The sequence below is a fragment of the Podarcis raffonei genome, chromosome 9, assembly GCF_027172205.1.
Source record: "Podarcis raffonei isolate rPodRaf1 chromosome 9, rPodRaf1.pri, whole genome shotgun sequence".
Classification (NCBI taxonomy): Eukaryota; Metazoa; Chordata; class Lepidosauria; order Squamata; family Lacertidae; genus Podarcis; species Podarcis raffonei.
Window position 1 is genome coordinate 26,485,966 of NC_070610.1, and position 18,829 is coordinate 26,504,794.

Here is an 18,829-nt window from a genome sequence, read left to right on the forward strand (position 1 = left end):
ATTACCTGCCAAAGGCTGTTTCAGTATCCTATCATTTAAGACAAGAATAGTTTTGCTATCTTCATCAAAAAGAAGGGATTCACACAAATAAAAAATTGCATGGTCTGTTTCCTTGCCACCATGTTCTTCTGGAATGTTGTTGTTAAACAGAATTGAAACACCAGAATGATGTCTTACTTTGTGGTATGATGCTGAAGTGGCATGCCAACTTTGTAACCACTCTTGTTCTTGCCGCCATGTTCTCCTGGAATGTTGTTGTTAAAAGAATTGAAACACCAGAATGATGTCTTACTTTGTGGTATGATGCTCAAGTGGCATGCCAACTTTGTAACCACCCCCAAATAAATAAATAAATAAATAAATAAATAATAATACAGTAACCGTTATTTATTTATTTATTTAATGTGTATGCCACCCTATACTTGTAGATTTCAGGACGGTTCACAACATTATGTTACTAGTTTAAAAGTTATAGTTGTACAATCCTTCCTTACTCACACATTAAATCAGACTTGCAATGATAACTGCAAAATTGCAAATAGACTTATACTGTTACCTCTAGGTGAGTGGGATAGAGTTGTCCATGCACCTATTTATACAACTCTGTACTGTATGTATACTACAGTACAGTATATGCGGGTTGCTCATCTGACTTTCTTACAGACTTAAAAGAGCTACAGAGAAACCTTTAAAATATAGACATATTGTATACAGGACTGTAGTTATCTCTTTACCCTTTCATACTTAGTCTGGAAGGAATACCTTCCTGTTCAGCATTGCCATCAGTGGAGGAAGCCAGAAGGGCTGGTGCCTTTGCTTTGTTGTGATAAGAAGCACAACCTGCTTTCTCTTCTTCCCTGTTTGGTGCATGCCCACATCAGAACTTGATGAAATGATAGTGCAGTGCAGGTTGACAAAGTAGGCAGGAAAATTTCAGGCATAGCAGAACCTCAGTGAACACTTGGATCATTTATGCACAAAATGCATTTTATCACTGGCCTGTGACAGCTTTGTATTTAAATAAAAACCACAGGGATGTATGTACTTTATTCTGGACTGCTGTTAACAGAGGGGTTTTTTTTTGTTTTCTGATTTTTTTAATCAGCTGTCCAAAAAAACACAGGTCTATATAACCAAGATAAGTTTACATAACTGCAGTCCTAAACTAGGTAAAGGTAAAGGGACCCCTGACCATTAGGTCCAGAGTGGTTGACTGGGGTTGTGGCGCTCATCTCGCTTTATTGGCCAAGGGAGCCAGCATACAGCTTCCGGGTCATGTGGCCAGCATGACTAAGCTGCTTCTGGTGAACCAGAGCAGCGCACGGAAACACCGTTTACCTTCCCGCCGGAGCGGTACCTACCAGTATTTATCTACTTGCACACTGATGTTCTTTCGAACTGCTAGGTTGGCAGTTAGGCAATCCTAAACTACCTAGCAGTAAATCCTATTGGATTCAGTGAGGCTTACTCCTAAATCATCGGGGTTAGGATTGCCTCAATTATGAAACAATAGATCTTCTGTAATGGAAATAAGCATTTTTTTGATACTACTTATTGCCTGAAATAGAATAGTTTGATGGAGGCAAATCAGTCAGTACCAGTGATGGTATATCCTACCTATCTCAATCTTGAATGGGTTAGACGTTTGTAGGGCTTTTCCTGGAAATAGTTTGAATTTTTTAAAGAAAGATCTAACCAAATGAAGGTGAGTAGGACAGAACTTGTAATATCTTGATGATTTCTGAACTGAGGTGGTTAGTTTCAGGACCCCACCCCCACCCCCCAGGTCTTTAAAGATTTGTATTAAATGCATGCTGATGAGATGAGGATTAGTGATGTGGCCTCACTTTTCATGTTTTGAAATGTAAGGAACAAAATATGGATTTGCGTTGTTATTTCTGCAGGTCTAGAAGTAGTTTCAGTTCTTCATTCGTTATCCATTGTGCTTATGTCATTTCCCATTTGTATAGTACATGCAGTCCTTTTAGTCTCTGATCAAATCTACTTAATTATAGGAAATTTGCCACTTCGTGTTTCTATTATTATTATTATTATTATTATTATTATTATTAACAAAATGTAACAGTGGGATTCCCCATTTCTAAAGGACAGAAATGTTTGATATAGCCCATTTCATATGGAAATATAACATATGCATGAGAAACATAGGTTTGCAATTGGGTAAAGACATATGCAGGGTCCTAAAACATAATTGATTTATTATATTGCCATTTGATTGCAATTAAAAAAAAATCAGTTGAAAACATATACAGAACAAATCGTTCTGGGAGAGCCTATTAAAACTGTTTGAATTATGAAAGTAGATTTTTAGAATTATTTCCTCCAATTTCATCAATTTGGATAATTAGGCCTGGTCCTAGTTTATCTCAAATATTACTGTATGTGCAAATAATTGTCATACTAGTGACATCTCAGTGGTTAACATTGCAGTTAGGTCCCTTATTGTAAACTGTGTTTCAGACAATTAGCCTTAGTTAAATATTTTCTTAAAAGGTCATACTTAGTACGACTTTGAAGGTGTTTTAAGTTTTTTTTTATCTTTAAAGCACAATAAAAACATACTGAGTGCCAGACCTTTCAGTATTATAAAGACCTAACACTTTATCTAGAATATAAGGGCTATCAATATTTTTATACTGTTAGCCTTAGAGGTCCAATAGTGCAGAAGTTCATTGAGTATTATATGTGTATCATTGCTAACTAGGGTTCCTTGCTTACAAGGTTTTGCAAAACCATTTCAAGCTCTGATCAAGATGGACTCCAATTAGTATTCATCATGTCTAATGCTTTTAACTGCCCTGGGATATAGGCTATGAAAGGCAGCATATAAATGCTCTAAATAAATAACTATAGGTAAGCAATAAAGGATTCACAACAGACCAAAAAAGAGAAGGAAAGAGGGGGAAAGAGCTGGAGTCTTTGACTTTTTGAACTTTTACATGTTTAAGAGATTAGTGTTATACTTGCGCTGGGCAAGTGTGTAGGTTTCTTTGCCTAATTTTGCCTACATTTCCCTGCTACGAGGAATATTAAAGCAACTGAACAAATCATTATTAACTTGTTAAGTGTTTAAAAGTTTGAGATGAATAGTAGTAAAGTAGTAAGTCTCAACTTTCAGGAGGGATGTGAAGGAGAATAAAGATGTTAAAAGTGACACAGAAATTCTGACTTGGAAAACAACAAGGTGAAATTGCAGGAATGGTGGAAGAGTTCTTAACAAAACAATTACAGTGTTAAAAGCAAGTAAAACAATAAAGCTGTTTCAATCAAAGCAGAATTGTGTGAAGTTCCTGTTTTCTTAAGCCACACTTTCATATGATGTCCAATTTGGGAAAATGTCCAGATGTCCCTCCAAACCAAGTTATCAAACCAAGATCATCTCTCCTACTTTGTTTTATAGATTTGTTTTAAGAGATTTTTGATCTGTTTGAAGGCAGCCAAATAGCACCATTAACAAAAATAATACAAACACCAATTGTATGATGATATTGTTGGAATCTGTTCTGAGACCTTATGACGAAGGTTGGATAAGAAATCTTATGAATGAATGAATGAATACATAAATAAGATAAATAGTTGTCAAATAACGGGCAGATAGAATAGCTATTGCCAGTTTGCTCTTCACTGTGACATGTGTCTTAGAAGTTAGGTCCAAGGATCAAATGCTGCCATCCATCACTATCACGTTCTCAGGACTCTTCCAAGGCCACACCACCCCCATCCTGCTTTATGCCCCTCTTGCATGTTTCTGCCCGGTTACAGTGTGTTAGTAGACTGCGATAATGCCTCCCTCTTGCCTGTATGGAGGATGAAGAGATGTGTGCATACAAATCTCCAACTCGTACATGGTTGAAATGCAGCCTTTGGTACAAATGTAAGAGTCATAGCTATTGCTCTGTCTGCTTTTGCCACAAACTCCACCTATTATTATTATTATTGCCTCTTTTCCTGCCCAACACTGACATGAGGTTGAACATGAGGGAATGTGGCCTTGGGCTGAAAAAGGTTCCTCATTCCTGACCATTATAGTTGTCACAGCATGACATTTTTTGGACTCCAAAGAATATTCTAGAAACTTGCTGGTCTTGTACCCAGCACCGAACAGTTCCAGATCACATTTAGCCACCACAGATTCCCTGCTGAGGTGAGAGAGACATCACTTCTGCCTTCTCTCTTGATGGAAGCCTTTCATGAATATCTGTGGGTGAGACAGGAATGTTGCTGAGTTCCATGGAATTCCTTTCTCTCCGCACAATGGTGGACCAAATGCTTGAGAGCTGTGATGTTTCACATGAAGCCTTATAGGCACTCTTTCTTAGACAAGTGATTAATAGAATGCTGTATTTCTAAAAATGCTTATTAATGCAGCATTTGTCAAAAATGTGTGAGAGAATAAGATGGTGACTCTGTTGTTAAAGTGTTTTTTTAGTGAACATTGCAGGTCCTTGTAGTGAAAGATGTTTGATATTGCAATGGATCAGATACTGCAATTGATTGTGCTGTTCATTTTTAAAAAATATATTTTGAGTGATGTACTTTTTATTGTTTGATTTGGTGATGTCTTTTGGCTAAGCAATAAAAGACATGACAGGCCAAGACCCAGAACTAGATATCAACAATCTCATTTCATGATGATTAAGCCAGTATTGCAATATGAGGAGCTCTAATGATTTCAAATTTTGATGATCAAGAACCATTGTTTGTTTTCAGTCTAGTTCAGTTGATATACCACTAGGTTTTGCTTTTCTAACCTTAGTGGGCTAGCTTCTGAATATATTTGCTGTGCCGTTAGCAACTATATAGAAATAAAGTTTAGCTCCTGCAGGATTGTAGCGGTTGGAAAAGCTGTAATTTCTTCATCTGTAAGCTGTTAAAGCCGTGGAAGTTGAGAGTATATCCCACTGAAGTGTCATAAGTTTGAGACAGTAATAACTGTGGATTGCATCCAGCCAAGTCCTATTCAGAGTAGACCTATAAAAATTACTGGGGCTATGTTAGTCATGTTCATTCATTTCTGTGGACGTATTCTGAGTAGGGCTAACACTAGATATAACCCTATGTAAAGAAACTGTAGCACATGCAAAGCACATGCAGAAGACTCCAGTCAAATAACTGGCAATCTTTAGCACTATGTATTCAGACCTGCATCATGCTCTGTAGAATTTGTGGGAATGAAGTTTTGATACCAGTTATTGCTGGTGCAAATAAGCCTTTTCAGGGACTGTTTGAAACAAGGGGGGGAGAACCTGGTTTTTCCACTAGCTTTGTTACAGTTGTCAAATATAGTAAAAGTAATCTTTCAGGTTACCATAGTTCATTAATTTATAATTAGATTTATCTTCTGCATTTTCTCCAAGGAGCATGAAGTTTTTAGTTAGTATTCAAATGTTTAATAAATGCTATCTTTAAAAATTAGCTACTAGTAAGTAGTAAGGAAAAATTAACAAGATGCAAACATTCATTAGTGAGCATTTGAATCTTAGGGCAACAAAATAAGATATTTTTAAACATGAATGTGGTGTATTACATCTATGCCAATCCCACTAATGCTGTTATTTTGCTTACTTTAGAATGGCGGGTAGTGGGAACATGTAGAAGATCATTGTAGCATTCCTGTAGCATTCTGCCTACCAGCTTGTCCCATTCTACATTTTTTCTGTAGCGAGTTGTTGAATAATATAATAAATCTAAAGTGCTCACAAAAGAAATTACAAATTCAATTTGAAATTAAAGTAAAAGTTTTAAAACATTGCTAGTTTTGAAGAACTGGAGTACTACTTTATTCATATTCTTGGCAAGGTATCAGTTACATTATAAGGATATTTGTTATGTTATAGAAAATAATTTTGTTGTAGATTTTAAGAAATATATATTTAGTTTAAAAAGTTATACATTGTTTCATTCCATCTCCAATAATTCTGTAGATCAGACATTGGCCTGGTTCACATGGGTGGCATGGCAGCTGGTGCCCCCTGGTTCACATCTATCTTTCTCACCAACCAGAGGATAATGAGGTAACCTTCTGTATTGTGTTGTTATGATAGGTCTGGTGCAAGGCAAGGCATAAACTCTGCTATAGAGCAGAGCTGTATTGCTTCAGCAAATGTCAATCTGAGATTTGGCCCTATGTAGAAATAGCAGCTGCATCCCTGTTACTAGTCCCACCCTCACTTCTCATGTAAAGGACTCTAGCCTGCTCCATCAGTAAACAGTAAGCCCACAACTTATGTAGGGGTTATGTTCTGGGGTTTGCACCTAAATCCCAAATCATGTACAATCAAAACACATTGGGTTCAATGGTGGATGAGATTCCCAAAGTAATTTCCTCTGAAACTCCACCCTCTTTTAATTTTTTGCTGTGCATGTAAAGCTGAATGCACACAAGTTGAATGCATGTGTGCTCAGCTCACTGCAGTACATCTTCCAGCTGGAAGACACTGGTACTGCATGCTTATCTGATGGAAGTGCTTTCTGGGGCTGCTCTTGTGTGCCCTCCCTCTTCGGCTTCAGAGTGTTCAGTCTCAAACAAGTAGGGGAATCCAATTGACGTCTTGCGCCTCTAAAAATGGACCTGTGTTAAGAGAGCATAGTTGCAAGGCTTTCAGGATTTCCACATCTGGGGAAGCATTTTATTAACAATCTTTTTTATGGTTGCGTAGGATATCCTGTTTAATTTGGCTTTCATTTAGCATGGGGCTCAGAGCCAAAGAACTTCACAGCATTTTTGAGCAGTTTGGGACACTGTGGCCTGGTATATGTGTTATGCAGTAGTTCCCCAAGCTGCATGGCAAATAGAGTTTTGACACTGAGGAATACTTTTCAAAAATAATTCATAACATGGCATAAGGGTTTGCAGTTCAAAACAAAATAAAAAATCAGAATCCCACTGACCCAAAGGAGCTCTTTGTAATCTGGCCATTGTTTGTTATTAACTGAGAGACTGGCAACACAGTACATTCACTTAGAAGTTCCATTGTATTCAGTAAGGGTTATTCCCAGGTGAGGGTGCATAGGAATTCCACTATATGAAAGATAGTTTTTAACTCAATTTTGTGTGTGTGTGTGTGTAATCGTTGTTGTTTTAAAAAAATGAGTATGCTTCTTAATAAAGATCTGTTTTGCAATTTGCAAAATCTAGAGTGTCTTCGCTAGAAGTCTTACTATAAAGGAAACCCCAAGAGAGGATACTATTAGAAAATGTTAGAAGGGGAATTTGACTACAAAGAAAGAATGATTGTATATTTCAGTCTGTTTGAACTTCTTTGTACTTCTTGAACTTGAGAGACACATTGTGTGCTTTATTGATGCCACATAAATGTAACAGAATTTTATGTTCTTGTTAGAGGTGTTGAGCAAGATGCCAACTTTGTTCATAGGGGTCAGGAATGTCACCTTATGCATGACCTTGGAAGAAAGCATGGTTTGTTTCATTATTAAGTTATTAGGCATAAATGGAAACGTAATCCATATATGATATTACTATGGTATTTAAAGTAGTACATCCTGGCAAAACTCAAGGTGCTACCTGAAAAATCTGTTATTTGCAGCAAAAGTTATCACCATATAATGAAAAATCTAAGGGGTCTTTCTTGGTATCAGAATGGACGAAGACGCTGAGGGTAGCTGTTATAACCAAGCTGACTGGTCTAATACATAGGCAAGAAGGAAATAACAACTTGGTGCTTTATGATTATGTAAGTTGTCATCTGGTATTTATAATGAACTATATTTGAGTATTTTATATTTTTACATTTTAAAAATACTAAGTTCTCTTCAGTGGGTATCTTTGAATGGTCGCTGTTCTTCTTATGTCAGCTTTTATTAGAGCCATTCAGCTTGGCTAAATCAACTTTGTCAGGTCTATTAGAATGCTATTCAGTTGCTCATTTTATGTAGACTATCAGACTGAAATTATTGGCTACTATTGTTTGTTTTGTTTACTCTAGTCATTCTAGCTTAAGTTTTCAGTGTATTCATAAGCATCAAAAATATTCTAATGACTCCTTGTATCTTATTTCTATGACTTAAAAATTGTATTAAAAATAAATATCTAAACTGTTTAATGTGTGACCTCAATACAAGCTATGTGAACAAACCAGATTTGCAAGCAAGTGCTCTAAAGTTACTAGCACTCACAAACAAAAATACTGGTTTTACTCCCTATGCATAAGTCAATGGTTGTAAAACTCCCCCTTTTGGTTGTCTAGAAGTGGTTCTTATGTGTCACAGGTGACTATAAGCATAGTATAAATGCATAAAGTAAAAGTATTGGGCAAAATTTAACATTAGATGAGTAGAGATGGATGGAACAGTCATAATCCAGTTCATGTCCCTTGAACACGAGTAGTCTAGTAAGTCTGTTCCTTTGAATGGCCATGCAGATTTATTTGGCTCTTTTTTTTCTTTAAAAAAACCAGTTACAGCTGTTTAGAGCAGCTAGAAAGTGTGGTGCTTGCTACACTCATTGATAAGATATGAGTAAAAAGCTCCTGGAAGAGGCAGCACATTATGATGTGCCACCATTTCCTGGGTGATTCTACAGCACAAAGATAGTTACCTGCCTTGCAGTAATGAGTGCATAAAACATAATTTATTTCTGAAGACTCAAGCACCAAAAAAAAAAAAATGTTTTGAAACCCACAAGTATAAGTATAAAGAGGTAAACTGTATAGTGCATGATGGCCAACCAAATTATGGTTTTTACTCTTATCATTTGCTTGATAACTAAAACTTGCTCTAATATTTTGTGTCTTGCCTGGTGTTATATAGTGGCCATATCTCCTTAAAAGTATTACCCTACCCACATGGTATTTACAGGTGCATATGTACCTGCAGAGAATTTCCCTGGCATGCACAGGCCCCCTCCCCAGGATATATGCCATCCCTTAAAGTTCCCTCATTATTAAAATTTGGTTGCACTAGAGATCATTTCATTTCATTCTTTATTTCATCTATTATACAGAGAAATGGAAAGAATCATCTGTATTATATGTGTACCTGTTCAAGGAGGGGGTGTTGGGGGGAAGTTTGATATGAATGAGGAGGAAAAGGTTTGCAATGGAACCCCAGAAGGTTAGTGAAACATTTTAGTATCATAATACCTTTATGAACTGAATATCATCATGCAATGAGCTATCTTAAAGGTTTCACATAATTCTTCCCTGGTTTGAAGTTCAGTAGAGGCGAGGGAGGGAAGAAGAGAGAAAGATATTCCTAATAAGAAACATGGCATAAGCCTCTTCTGTAATGTATGTATCTGTAATGTGACTTTCTTAAGAAAACTCAGGAAGCTGCTTGAAGACGGTTAGTTTGTGCAGTGCAGAATATCTGACTTACATACCTGTATTTTGTCCTATACTAGCAACATAATTTTCCTGTGCTCACTATGGTCTCTTTTCTTTAACATCTAGTCTATTCATGTTTTCTTTTAATTTCAGAAGTCTTTCTAAGCGGTTTTTAAAGGTTCTCTTCCCCCCTGTCCCTGGTTATAAGCATAGGTCAGGATTCAAAGAACTGTGAAAATAGCTTCATGCGCCCAGAATGGTTTTGGATTTGTTTCCCAGACAGCAGCCATGTCTCCCCCTTAAAGCCTAATGGTAAACCACATTTGAAATTAAAAGGGAGCTTTCTGCTCAAAATGGGGAGGGAAACTTAAAAATCCCATTAGGTTAGCACAACCCCTAGAATAGCTGTTTGGGTGTCTGGCATAATAATAAAAAGTCTAGGCATTGTAAGTGAGAGTAAAACACAGTTTTAAAGACTACCAGTACTGGATGCAATACTTGCGTCATTTATTATCCCCCACCCCAGACTTGTGTAATGTTTGGCAGAATATTCGTATTTTCAAAAGTTTAAAAACACAAGCTTCATGTTACAACGTCCGCAGACTAGATTTCAAAAGACTTCTTTGCGCATTTTAGTGGATACTCTGCCCAAAAGAAGAAGAAGAAAAACTATTCAAATGGGAGATAAGGGTTTAACCACCTTCACAGGAAAAGTAGGTCAATAGGACACTAGGCTATTAGGCCAGAAAGACACAAGCAGGTTCTCTGAGTCATGCTTCACTTTGCTTTTCCTCCCCACTCCTTCTTCTGGCAGATTGCTTTTCTTTGTATTTAGTTCTTGCTCTTTTTAGTTACTTTTAAAAACAAGTAATCATTATTGTTTGTGTAGCTCTACTGGCAAGAGGATATATTAATCTTCTAAAAGAAAGTTCCATGTTCTCTCAGTATGATTTGCTTCTTGGAAATGATCTAAAAATACCAGTTAGGAGGGAGGGAGTTCTACAACTGAAGAAGCTTTTCCAGGACTCCTTTCAGCTGATAGGGGAAGAGAATGGAATGGCCAGAACAAGGGCAGTATTTCCTGCTTGGAAATAGGCAGTGAGTGGGATGGAGGAGGAGAATTGAATGTAGAGATATTTCCCCCAGTTCCCAAGATCTTGGACTGTTTTGCATTTTGAGAGCAGCAAAACGTTTAAACCTCTGGAGTAATATATTAGTCTGTATGTTTGAGGGATTTTCTTTTGCATCCTGCCCATTCTCGAGAACCAATGTGTTAACGTAATGTTGGGGTTTAGAACAGAAGATGCATATGGCATGTCTACATTCTTTCGGGCAACAGGAACAAAATAAGCCTGTGCTAGCTTGTGCTGTGCAGATACCAATATTGCGGTTGCGGTCATTGACAGTGTGAAGTTAACAATTGTTGGTTAAGCACTGTACCGATTGCATGAGTACACCAGCAGGCACCCAGTAGTTTATTTCTTTATTTCAATATTTATAAACTGCAATTTCATAGATAATATAAAGCAGCATACAAAATAAAGACAATGCTACAGTAAGAACAGTTAAATCATGGATAGCATATCAGTAAGAACTGACTGGTAAAGAAAATCACATTGCAATTATTTATTTGAACATACTTTTTGAAATTTATTTAAATATTATTAAACTGCACTTTCATAGAAAGTATAACATATATAATATTAATGATACATTACAGTATTAAGCTGCATGCTGAATGTGTGTGGCTGCAGACATAGTCTAATACAGGCTTCCTCAAACTTGGCCCTCCAGATGTTTTGAGACTACAATTCCCTTCATCCCTGACCACTGATCCTGCTAGCTAGGGATCATGGGAGTTGTAGGCCAAAAACATCTGGAGGGCCGAGTTTGAGGAAGCCTGGTCTAACATGTGCAAATGTTCCAACATTAGTTGATCATTTTTGTAGGGAATTTCTTGGCAGAGATCTGTGCTTTGTAAATAGATGTAGCAATATAAAACTATCCAGCAGTTGGAGGCAGTTTTGGTATGAAGAAACAAAGAAACAGATTTGGGAACATTGGTGAAGAAGTAAGAATTCAGATATAAGTAAAATAATAGTAACAATTATGATACAACACCTCCAGAGCTATGGGTGGAATCCAAAGATTGTAAGATTGGACAATGTTCTTGCACAACCAATCATTAGATTTACAGTACATTGTCCTAGCTGTGTCTCTGAATAGCTTCTCTGGGTGGGGAGGGGAAATTGCCGCAAACCTGCTCAGCATATTTGGAATTAAGGAAGCAATACTTTACATGGTTGTCTGGGAGTAAATCCCTTTGAATTTAATAGGGTTTGCTTCAGAATAGACATATAGAATTACTTTGTAACTCACATAGAATCATAGAACTGTATATGGCTAGTAATGGAATTCATGTAGTTGACAGCTCTGGTCAGAGAAGATTAAAGTGTAGCTGCTAAATGCCTTTTTCATCACAGATGAATGTCTGTTTTCTTACATCAAGCTATTACAGTGTACATATATATATATATTTCTGTTCCTGTACTTAAAATAAAAAGTGGCTACTTATTACGTGAAAAAAATAATTAGGTGCAGAATCCTAATACTATTATCTTTCTTTTTCTCTTTAACAGTACTGAATTAAGATATTAATGATCTTCTGCAGAGAATACATTTTGAAGGCTCTTCCCAAGTTGCTCCTTCTGGAACCTGTCATTTAGAACATTGCCATTTATCATCCAGAAAAGTATAAACGGTAAACCCACTGGATTATACTCAGATAATTAGGGTACAGAACCAAAAAGCACAGGCATATATATTGGTAGCAATCCAAAGAACTATGCTCATCATTTTAAGGGCTTTGACATTGCCAGACAATATGGCAATTTGCTTTTGACAGTGCTCTCAGTTTCAAATACGGTTTGCCATGTGGAGTTGGGGCAGGGAGCTGATGTTCAAGAGACACAATCCCAAAGCTTTTTGGGCACATGGAACTAGTTGCATGTTTCTTTGGATTCTGGCTATTGTTCCTTTTGGTGGCAGTAGGGAATTTTATTCAGGAAAAATAAGAGAGTGACGTTACATTTCTTTCTTTTTCTATTCTCTTACAGTGCAGACGTACAAATGTCTACCACAAGACTAAAGTGTGATATGTTATGTTCTTTACCATAAGCACCCATAAAATGAGCTCCATTGCAGACAGGTATGCTGTGATTGAGTTTTGTAAGTTATTTTTTATTTGTGCATTATTAATGGTTGCACATGGTTTAAAACAGAATTTCAAAGAAGGCCGTTGATGTTACAGTATCTCTTTATAACAGGAGAGGTGAACCTGCAGCTGTCAAGCTGCTTTAGGTGGACTGCCAAACGCCAGGTGTCTCCTCTCCCTTTTGTGCAACCCCATTGCTAGCAAGTCATTGCATGCAAATGCTCAGCAAGCAGGAAGGAGCACTAAGACCTCCTAGCAATGTCACTGCACCAGAGGATAAACAGGTGCCTTTGAAAAGTAAGGAAATGAGGCAGTGAGGCTTTCCTTTCCTCCTAGCCCAGCGCCACAGTGGAGAGGAGTTACATCTCTACTGGTTGTTGAAAAAGAGTGTGTGTGTGTGTGTGTGAGAGAGAGAGCGAGAGAGCGAGCACCTACCTGTATGCTCCTGACTGTGTGGCTGCCTGCTTGTCTGGATGTATGCAGTATGTGTGTGCATGCATGTAAATGTACATTGATCTCAGCCTCTGTTGGCATGCAGCCTTTGGAGTGGTGGCTATCAGTGTGGTCCTTAGACCAAAAAGGTTATCCACCCCTCCTTTAGAACATAACAGACTTCATTAGCTGTTTGCTATGAATGACTTGATTTAATGGTAATGCACAGTTGCAAAGATCCAATGAGGATGTTTCAATATTTCTTCCTAAATTGTATCTGTGGCTACAGTAGAAAAGGTAATGTTCACAAAATTTATTTTACTTCACATCGAAACCAATCTTATAAATACCAATTTTTTTAAGATCGATATAATTAGTAATTACGAATCAAGTGTATTTTATCATGTGCAGACTGAACATGCTTATCAATATAAGGCTATTCTTAACATTGTGACTGCCCTCTGAGACTTGTTTTTTTCTTGTAGAGATGATGGTAGCATTTTTGATGGTCTCGTGGAAGAAGATGACAAGGATAAAGCGAAGAGGTATGTTTTTTGAGGTAGCTAGCACCAACCATTTTTCCTCTGGTTAGGATGTATATAAACTGTGCATTGAAATGGGACTTTACGTATAGGGCAGTTTGCACACAATGCTAAACCATGGTTCAGTGTTATAAAGATGAGCCTCAGCAAGCCTAGGTAAAGCCAACTTCAAACCATGGGGTTTTCCCTTGTTGTGAGCCAGGAGCCCTGATTTGCATAGAATGCAAAGGTTCTTTGAAACTCAATGTAAAATTCTCCTGGCTGCACAGGAGAGAGTATTGCGGAGTGAATTGGAGAGCATGTGAGACTAATGCTTTGTTTGGACTTGCTGAGGCTTGACTAAGTAAATAGTTTAGAACAGGGAAAGAGAACCTGTGACCTTCCAGCTGTTATTGAACTTAATCTCTCATCAGCCTCAGCCAGCATTGCTCATGATGACTGGTGATGAGAACTGTAGTTCAATGACATCTGGAGGGCCACTTCTGGTTTTGTATTACATCTGGACCAGCGCATAGATTGCACAGATTATATCAGGAAGCCCTATATCCAGTGGCCTAAAGTATGCACAATGCCCTTAGTCCTTGCATACATTGCCAGGCATGTGGTCAGCTGTCTTATCTGACAATGGGGAATGGGGAAGAGAAGGGAGGATGGATTCAAAGGATCTCTTTTCTCCCCACCCACCCTCTTAACAAGTGACCAAGTGGATTAATTAAAGTTTGTTCAAGAGAAGATACCAACACATAGTCTCTTGCTGAGTGCAAGGATCACTGCATGGGGATCTTGGTTTTTCTGGCTTGGAGACAGTATTAAAATATTGCAATAAAATATTAACATATTTATGTACTGTAAAGATATAAGACTGTTCAATTTTCAAGTTTTAGTTTTTCTTTTAATTTTATCAGGCACCCAAATAAGTCCAAGTGTCTTGACTGGCAATTGACCTCTTGAAAAGCTACTGTAATATGCTTAAGACAAAAGCTTAGATTCAAACAGCAGTAAAACTTGTTTCACAGGCTAAGGGCTTGGGGCTTCCCCCGCCCCTTTTTTTTTCTTTTAGCAATAGCCTATCAAGGCTGCATAACTATTGAAAGTGGAAGAAGAGTAGTGGAGTTTTAAAAAATTCCACTGGGCATGCTCAAGCACTTGTTTTTGCCAAAAGTAGTTATTTGGATTCCATTATTTGGTTTAAAGATATTTAAAAACATCGCTAATGTTTCCATGTATAGGGCTCCAAAATGGAATACTAAAGTTGCAGTCCTAACCCTGCTTACTTGGGAGTAAGTTCCATTGAATTTAATAGAACTTCTGAGTTGGCATGATTAGAATTCTGCTGAAAGTATTTCTACGGCTAGTTTTGCCAAATGTTTCCTCCTCCTTACATTTTATTTGAAATGAGTATATTTTATTGAACACTGTAACTTACAATACATTCTGTTGTATCCACTTCTTCCAGGGCTTCCATTTCCTCTTCTTCCCTTGCATGCCCCCAGCCCTCCAGGTGTTCAGGAGCTGGAGGGGATGGGAGAGGAAAGGGAAATTCTGTTATGCAGATTGAAGCCCTTTGTGCTGACAGAACTGTAGCATGGGACACAGCCTCCTAACCCCGAAGAAATTGCATAAAACTTCCCCCCTGGAATTTTCATAATTGTGTGTGTATGCCTTTTTTTAAGGGTGTCAAGAAACAAGTCTGAAAAGAAACGCAGAGATCAGTTTAATGTACTCATCAAAGAACTGGGATCCATGCTTCCGGGCAATGCTCGGAAGATGGACAAATCTACTGTACTGCAGAAGAGCATTGATTTCTTACAGAAGCACAAAGGTAATTTGGGAACGTCACAGGAAATTTGTGAAACAAATTTTGTTGAATTCTTGATACTTAAGTATATATGAGTATATATGAGTTGGAATGGTCCCTAATTCACAGCTAGTTTTAGTCTGTCTGCCTGGTGGTGTTGGTGCTATATTTGCTGGGACAGGGTGGTGGCAAGGTTGAAGGGTGATGGTGCCAGCAACCCGGTAAGAGTGTGTGTGCACATGTGAGCCGCTGCCAACTCGGAACTCTCTTAGCTTTCCCCTGACCTGTTTAATGCAGCACCACAACTAGTTGTGTGCTGCTGCTCTGCATCATGCAGTTCTGATGTTGAGTAAATGCTTCTTTTCTCAACCTTTTTGACTTCCTATCTGCATCTTGGTACATTAAGGTAGAATGTTGCAAAGAATACAGTTCTCTCACTTGCTCTCTTACCTTTTTTGTTTTCGTAACAGGCATGTTTAATGACTGGGCTGGTGCGGTTAATGAATGATAGTTTCCAATGGGATGGGGAAAATAACCTGTGGCGCTATTCCCTCCCCCCTTTTGTTCAAGTTGGCATCCAAAGTTGGGTGTGTGTACTACAAGTGTGCACACAATTTTCCTTTCCTTTTGCAGAGATCACTGCCCAATCAGATGCCAGTGAAATCCGACAGGACTGGAAACCCACATTCCTTAGTAATGAAGAATTCACTCAGTTAATGTTAGAGGTAACTTAATTATTTTCATTGTAAAATGTGTGAGTATTCTGTCATTGTAAGTATTGCTTTGTGATGTCGTGCGGTATATTTTCAGCTTTGTATTGTAATTAAAATGCACTTTCCCTAATATTCAGTTAAAATATGTGCAAAACAGATTCAAAAGATGCATGTGGAGAATGCTGCTGCATGGGGTTATTGGGGGACCAGTTGCTTAAAATATTCTGTACCTTTGAAACTTAATTTACCCTCTGTTTTGAAACCCAGTTTGAGGATGCCTTTGACCTTTAATTCCTCAATGGTTTGGGTCCAAAGTAAATTGAGGACTACCTACCTCCATGTAATACTGCTTGTCTGTTTAGAAACTTAGAAGGGTCTTTGCTCTCCATCCCACCATTATCTGTAGCTGTAGTCATGTTGGGTGGTATGTGGAGCCAGGCCTTCTCTACAGTGTCACTTAAACTTTGACACCACACTGGGAGACATGCTTAGCCTGTTCTCTTCCCACCTTCTGAAAGACGGTGAAGACCATTGTTGTCCATTGGGCATTTTATAGCAATGAGTTTAGTGCCTTGGTTTTGTGCTCCTGCTGTTTTGTGTTGAATTGATTTGAAACAATTTGTATCAAATTTGCAATTGGTATTTTAACATTTTCTTTTGTATTTTAAGTATTGTGAGCCTTTTGGCTGAGGAGCAACATCACAATGTGCTTAGCATAATGTGCATTTCCCCAGGTTTGAGAGCGCGACCCATGAATTGATTGTCAGATAGTTTTCAGTTCCACTGTTCAGGGTGCTGGTGCAGGGAGGTTTAAGATTTTGAGATCAATTAAGAAGTTAGTCCTGGCTCTTTTTTGTATGTTAATCAAATTGTACAGTGCCCTGTTTGTCTCCTTTTAACTGTCTCTTCTGTTTAATTTCAGGCTCTTGATGGTTTTTTCTTAGCAATCATGACAGATGGAAGTATAATATATGTATCAGAAAGTGTAACCCCCTTACTTGAACACTTGCCAGTAAGTACGAGCTGCTTACAGGAAGATATCAGATTTATCTGGTCACTGGATGGACACTTTACCATTTGCCATTCTAGATTCTGGAGCTCAAATAGTATAATATCTTTTTAAAGACTTCATCTTTTCTTCCATTAAAGCAGCCTTAGTCCTGTTTCATGTATAAGGCACTTCAGTGGGTGAATCAGGAGCATCAGACATTTTTCTCTGCTCATATACACACAGCCATCACAGTGTACCACAGTGTGCACATTCATTGACCCCTGATGTAAGTGGTATATGAAAATAACACACATATGCCTGTGCACGATCTTCCTTCTGTATAGCCTATTTCTCGCTTATCAAAGGGCATAAGCATTTTGTTTTTATCTTGCCCTAAAAAATTTTTTTTTATTCTTGCACTAAGAAATGGAGAGTTACAGTTGAGTCTACCATTGTGTAGATTTGGTTTATAACAGTTGCAGACTTCGTTTCCTCTAAGGAGGAAAGGGACTTGAACAATCCTGCACATTGAGGTTTTTACCCACAATTGCTGTGCATATGGTAAAACCTTGCCTTTTGTCCAAACTGTTGGAATGCAACTGATAATTTTGCTGATTTTACTATTGCTGGTTTTCTGCTTGAATTTGATGAGAGGTTTGTATATATATTGTAAAAGCATTCATTTAAAGTGGGGTCCATAACTGATCTCTGCTCATGTCTTGTGCAAACAGACAGAAGTGCTTTTCTGCCCACACAAGACATCTCTGGATTGCACACAAAATCAAGTAGGATCAGCATCAGAATATTGCAGGGTGTCCTCACTTTCTAACAGGATTGCTTCTCTTCCGGGTTTCTGTCAGCTAATTACACCCCTTTCCCATATACTGTAAGTTGTAGTAAGCTTAAGCAGGGTATTCCCCCCCCCCCCAGTTTCCCACCTTTTGCAATTGATTCTCAATATCCTGTGGCTGCTTAGAATGCTCAGTCCTCATTCTAAGGTTGCTTCCTTAGGTTAAAACATATACTTCATTACTGCAATGTACCTCAATTATCAAAAGACAGGGGAGTGTCTTTTATACTTTGGATAGGATTATAGCAACGTTTGTTCACTGCATCTGAAATTAGGGCAATCCAGCTTTTTATTGTTGTAAAAATATTTGGAAATGATGTACTTAATCAGGATTATGTGTTACAAGCAGCATAATATTTTTCTCCCTGACAGCTGTGTTAGTTACTTTGTATTCAAAAGTGACATTTCACAAGATTACATTTTCATTTCATTTCTCTCTCTCTTTTAGTCTGACCTTGTGGATCAGAGTATATTTAATTTTGTCCCGGAGGGGGAGCATTCAGAGGTTTATAAAATACTGTCTACTCATCTGTTGGAAAGTGATTCGTTGACCCCAGAATATTTAAAATGTAAGTTGCACTGTTGAATTATCTCTCAGAAGAAACTCCTGAACACTTCAACATGTTAAAATACAGTGAAAATATAATCACTGATTTATTCTGTTAAACTAAGAGTTTCCTGAAATCTTTTTCACATACCAGGTATATGAAAAGGCTAACACTATTATTATATTTATATTATTTATATTTATATATGCAGGAGGTAAGGAATCAAGAATTGTTTCAACTGTGGCCAGCAACTGCTGCATTTTAGCAGTTTTATTATTATAATTATTTATTTAATTTATGTACCGCCCTATACTCAGAGGTCTCAGGGCGGTTCACAGAATAAAATCAAAATATAAAACTACAAAATACATAATCAAAATAAAAACAACAACCCAACAACCCCCCACCCCCCAAAAAAACACATTTTAAAAGGGCA

The 18,829-nt window shown here is 37.7% G+C and overlaps 1 protein-coding gene across 8 annotated transcripts in view; it reads left to right on the forward strand.

The window, feature by feature from the left end:
- Positions 1 to 18,829, forward strand: part of CLOCK (clock circadian regulator) — a 39,112-nt gene that overhangs the window by 2,038 nt on the left and 18,245 nt on the right. For 3 of the 8 annotated variants that reach the window (XM_053404217.1, XM_053404219.1, XM_053404214.1), the window contains exons 2-9: positions 7,569 to 7,715; positions 11,945 to 12,066; positions 12,422 to 12,513; positions 13,437 to 13,496; positions 15,167 to 15,315; positions 15,925 to 16,016; positions 16,927 to 17,016; positions 18,294 to 18,414. In XM_053404217.1, coding sequence (XP_053260192.1) covers positions 12,467 to 12,513; positions 13,437 to 13,496; positions 15,167 to 15,315; positions 15,925 to 16,016; positions 16,927 to 17,016; positions 18,294 to 18,414 — 559 coding nt within the window. In that variant the 5' untranslated portion in view covers positions 7,569 to 7,715; positions 11,945 to 12,066; positions 12,422 to 12,466. Of the gene's footprint in view, positions 1 to 5,394; positions 6,036 to 7,568; positions 7,716 to 11,944; positions 12,067 to 12,421; positions 12,514 to 13,436; positions 13,511 to 15,166; positions 15,316 to 15,924; positions 16,017 to 16,926; positions 17,017 to 18,293; positions 18,415 to 18,829 lie in introns of those variants that run through there. The other 5 variants (XM_053404220.1, XM_053404221.1, XM_053404215.1 and 2 more) reach the window with 3 other exon arrangements.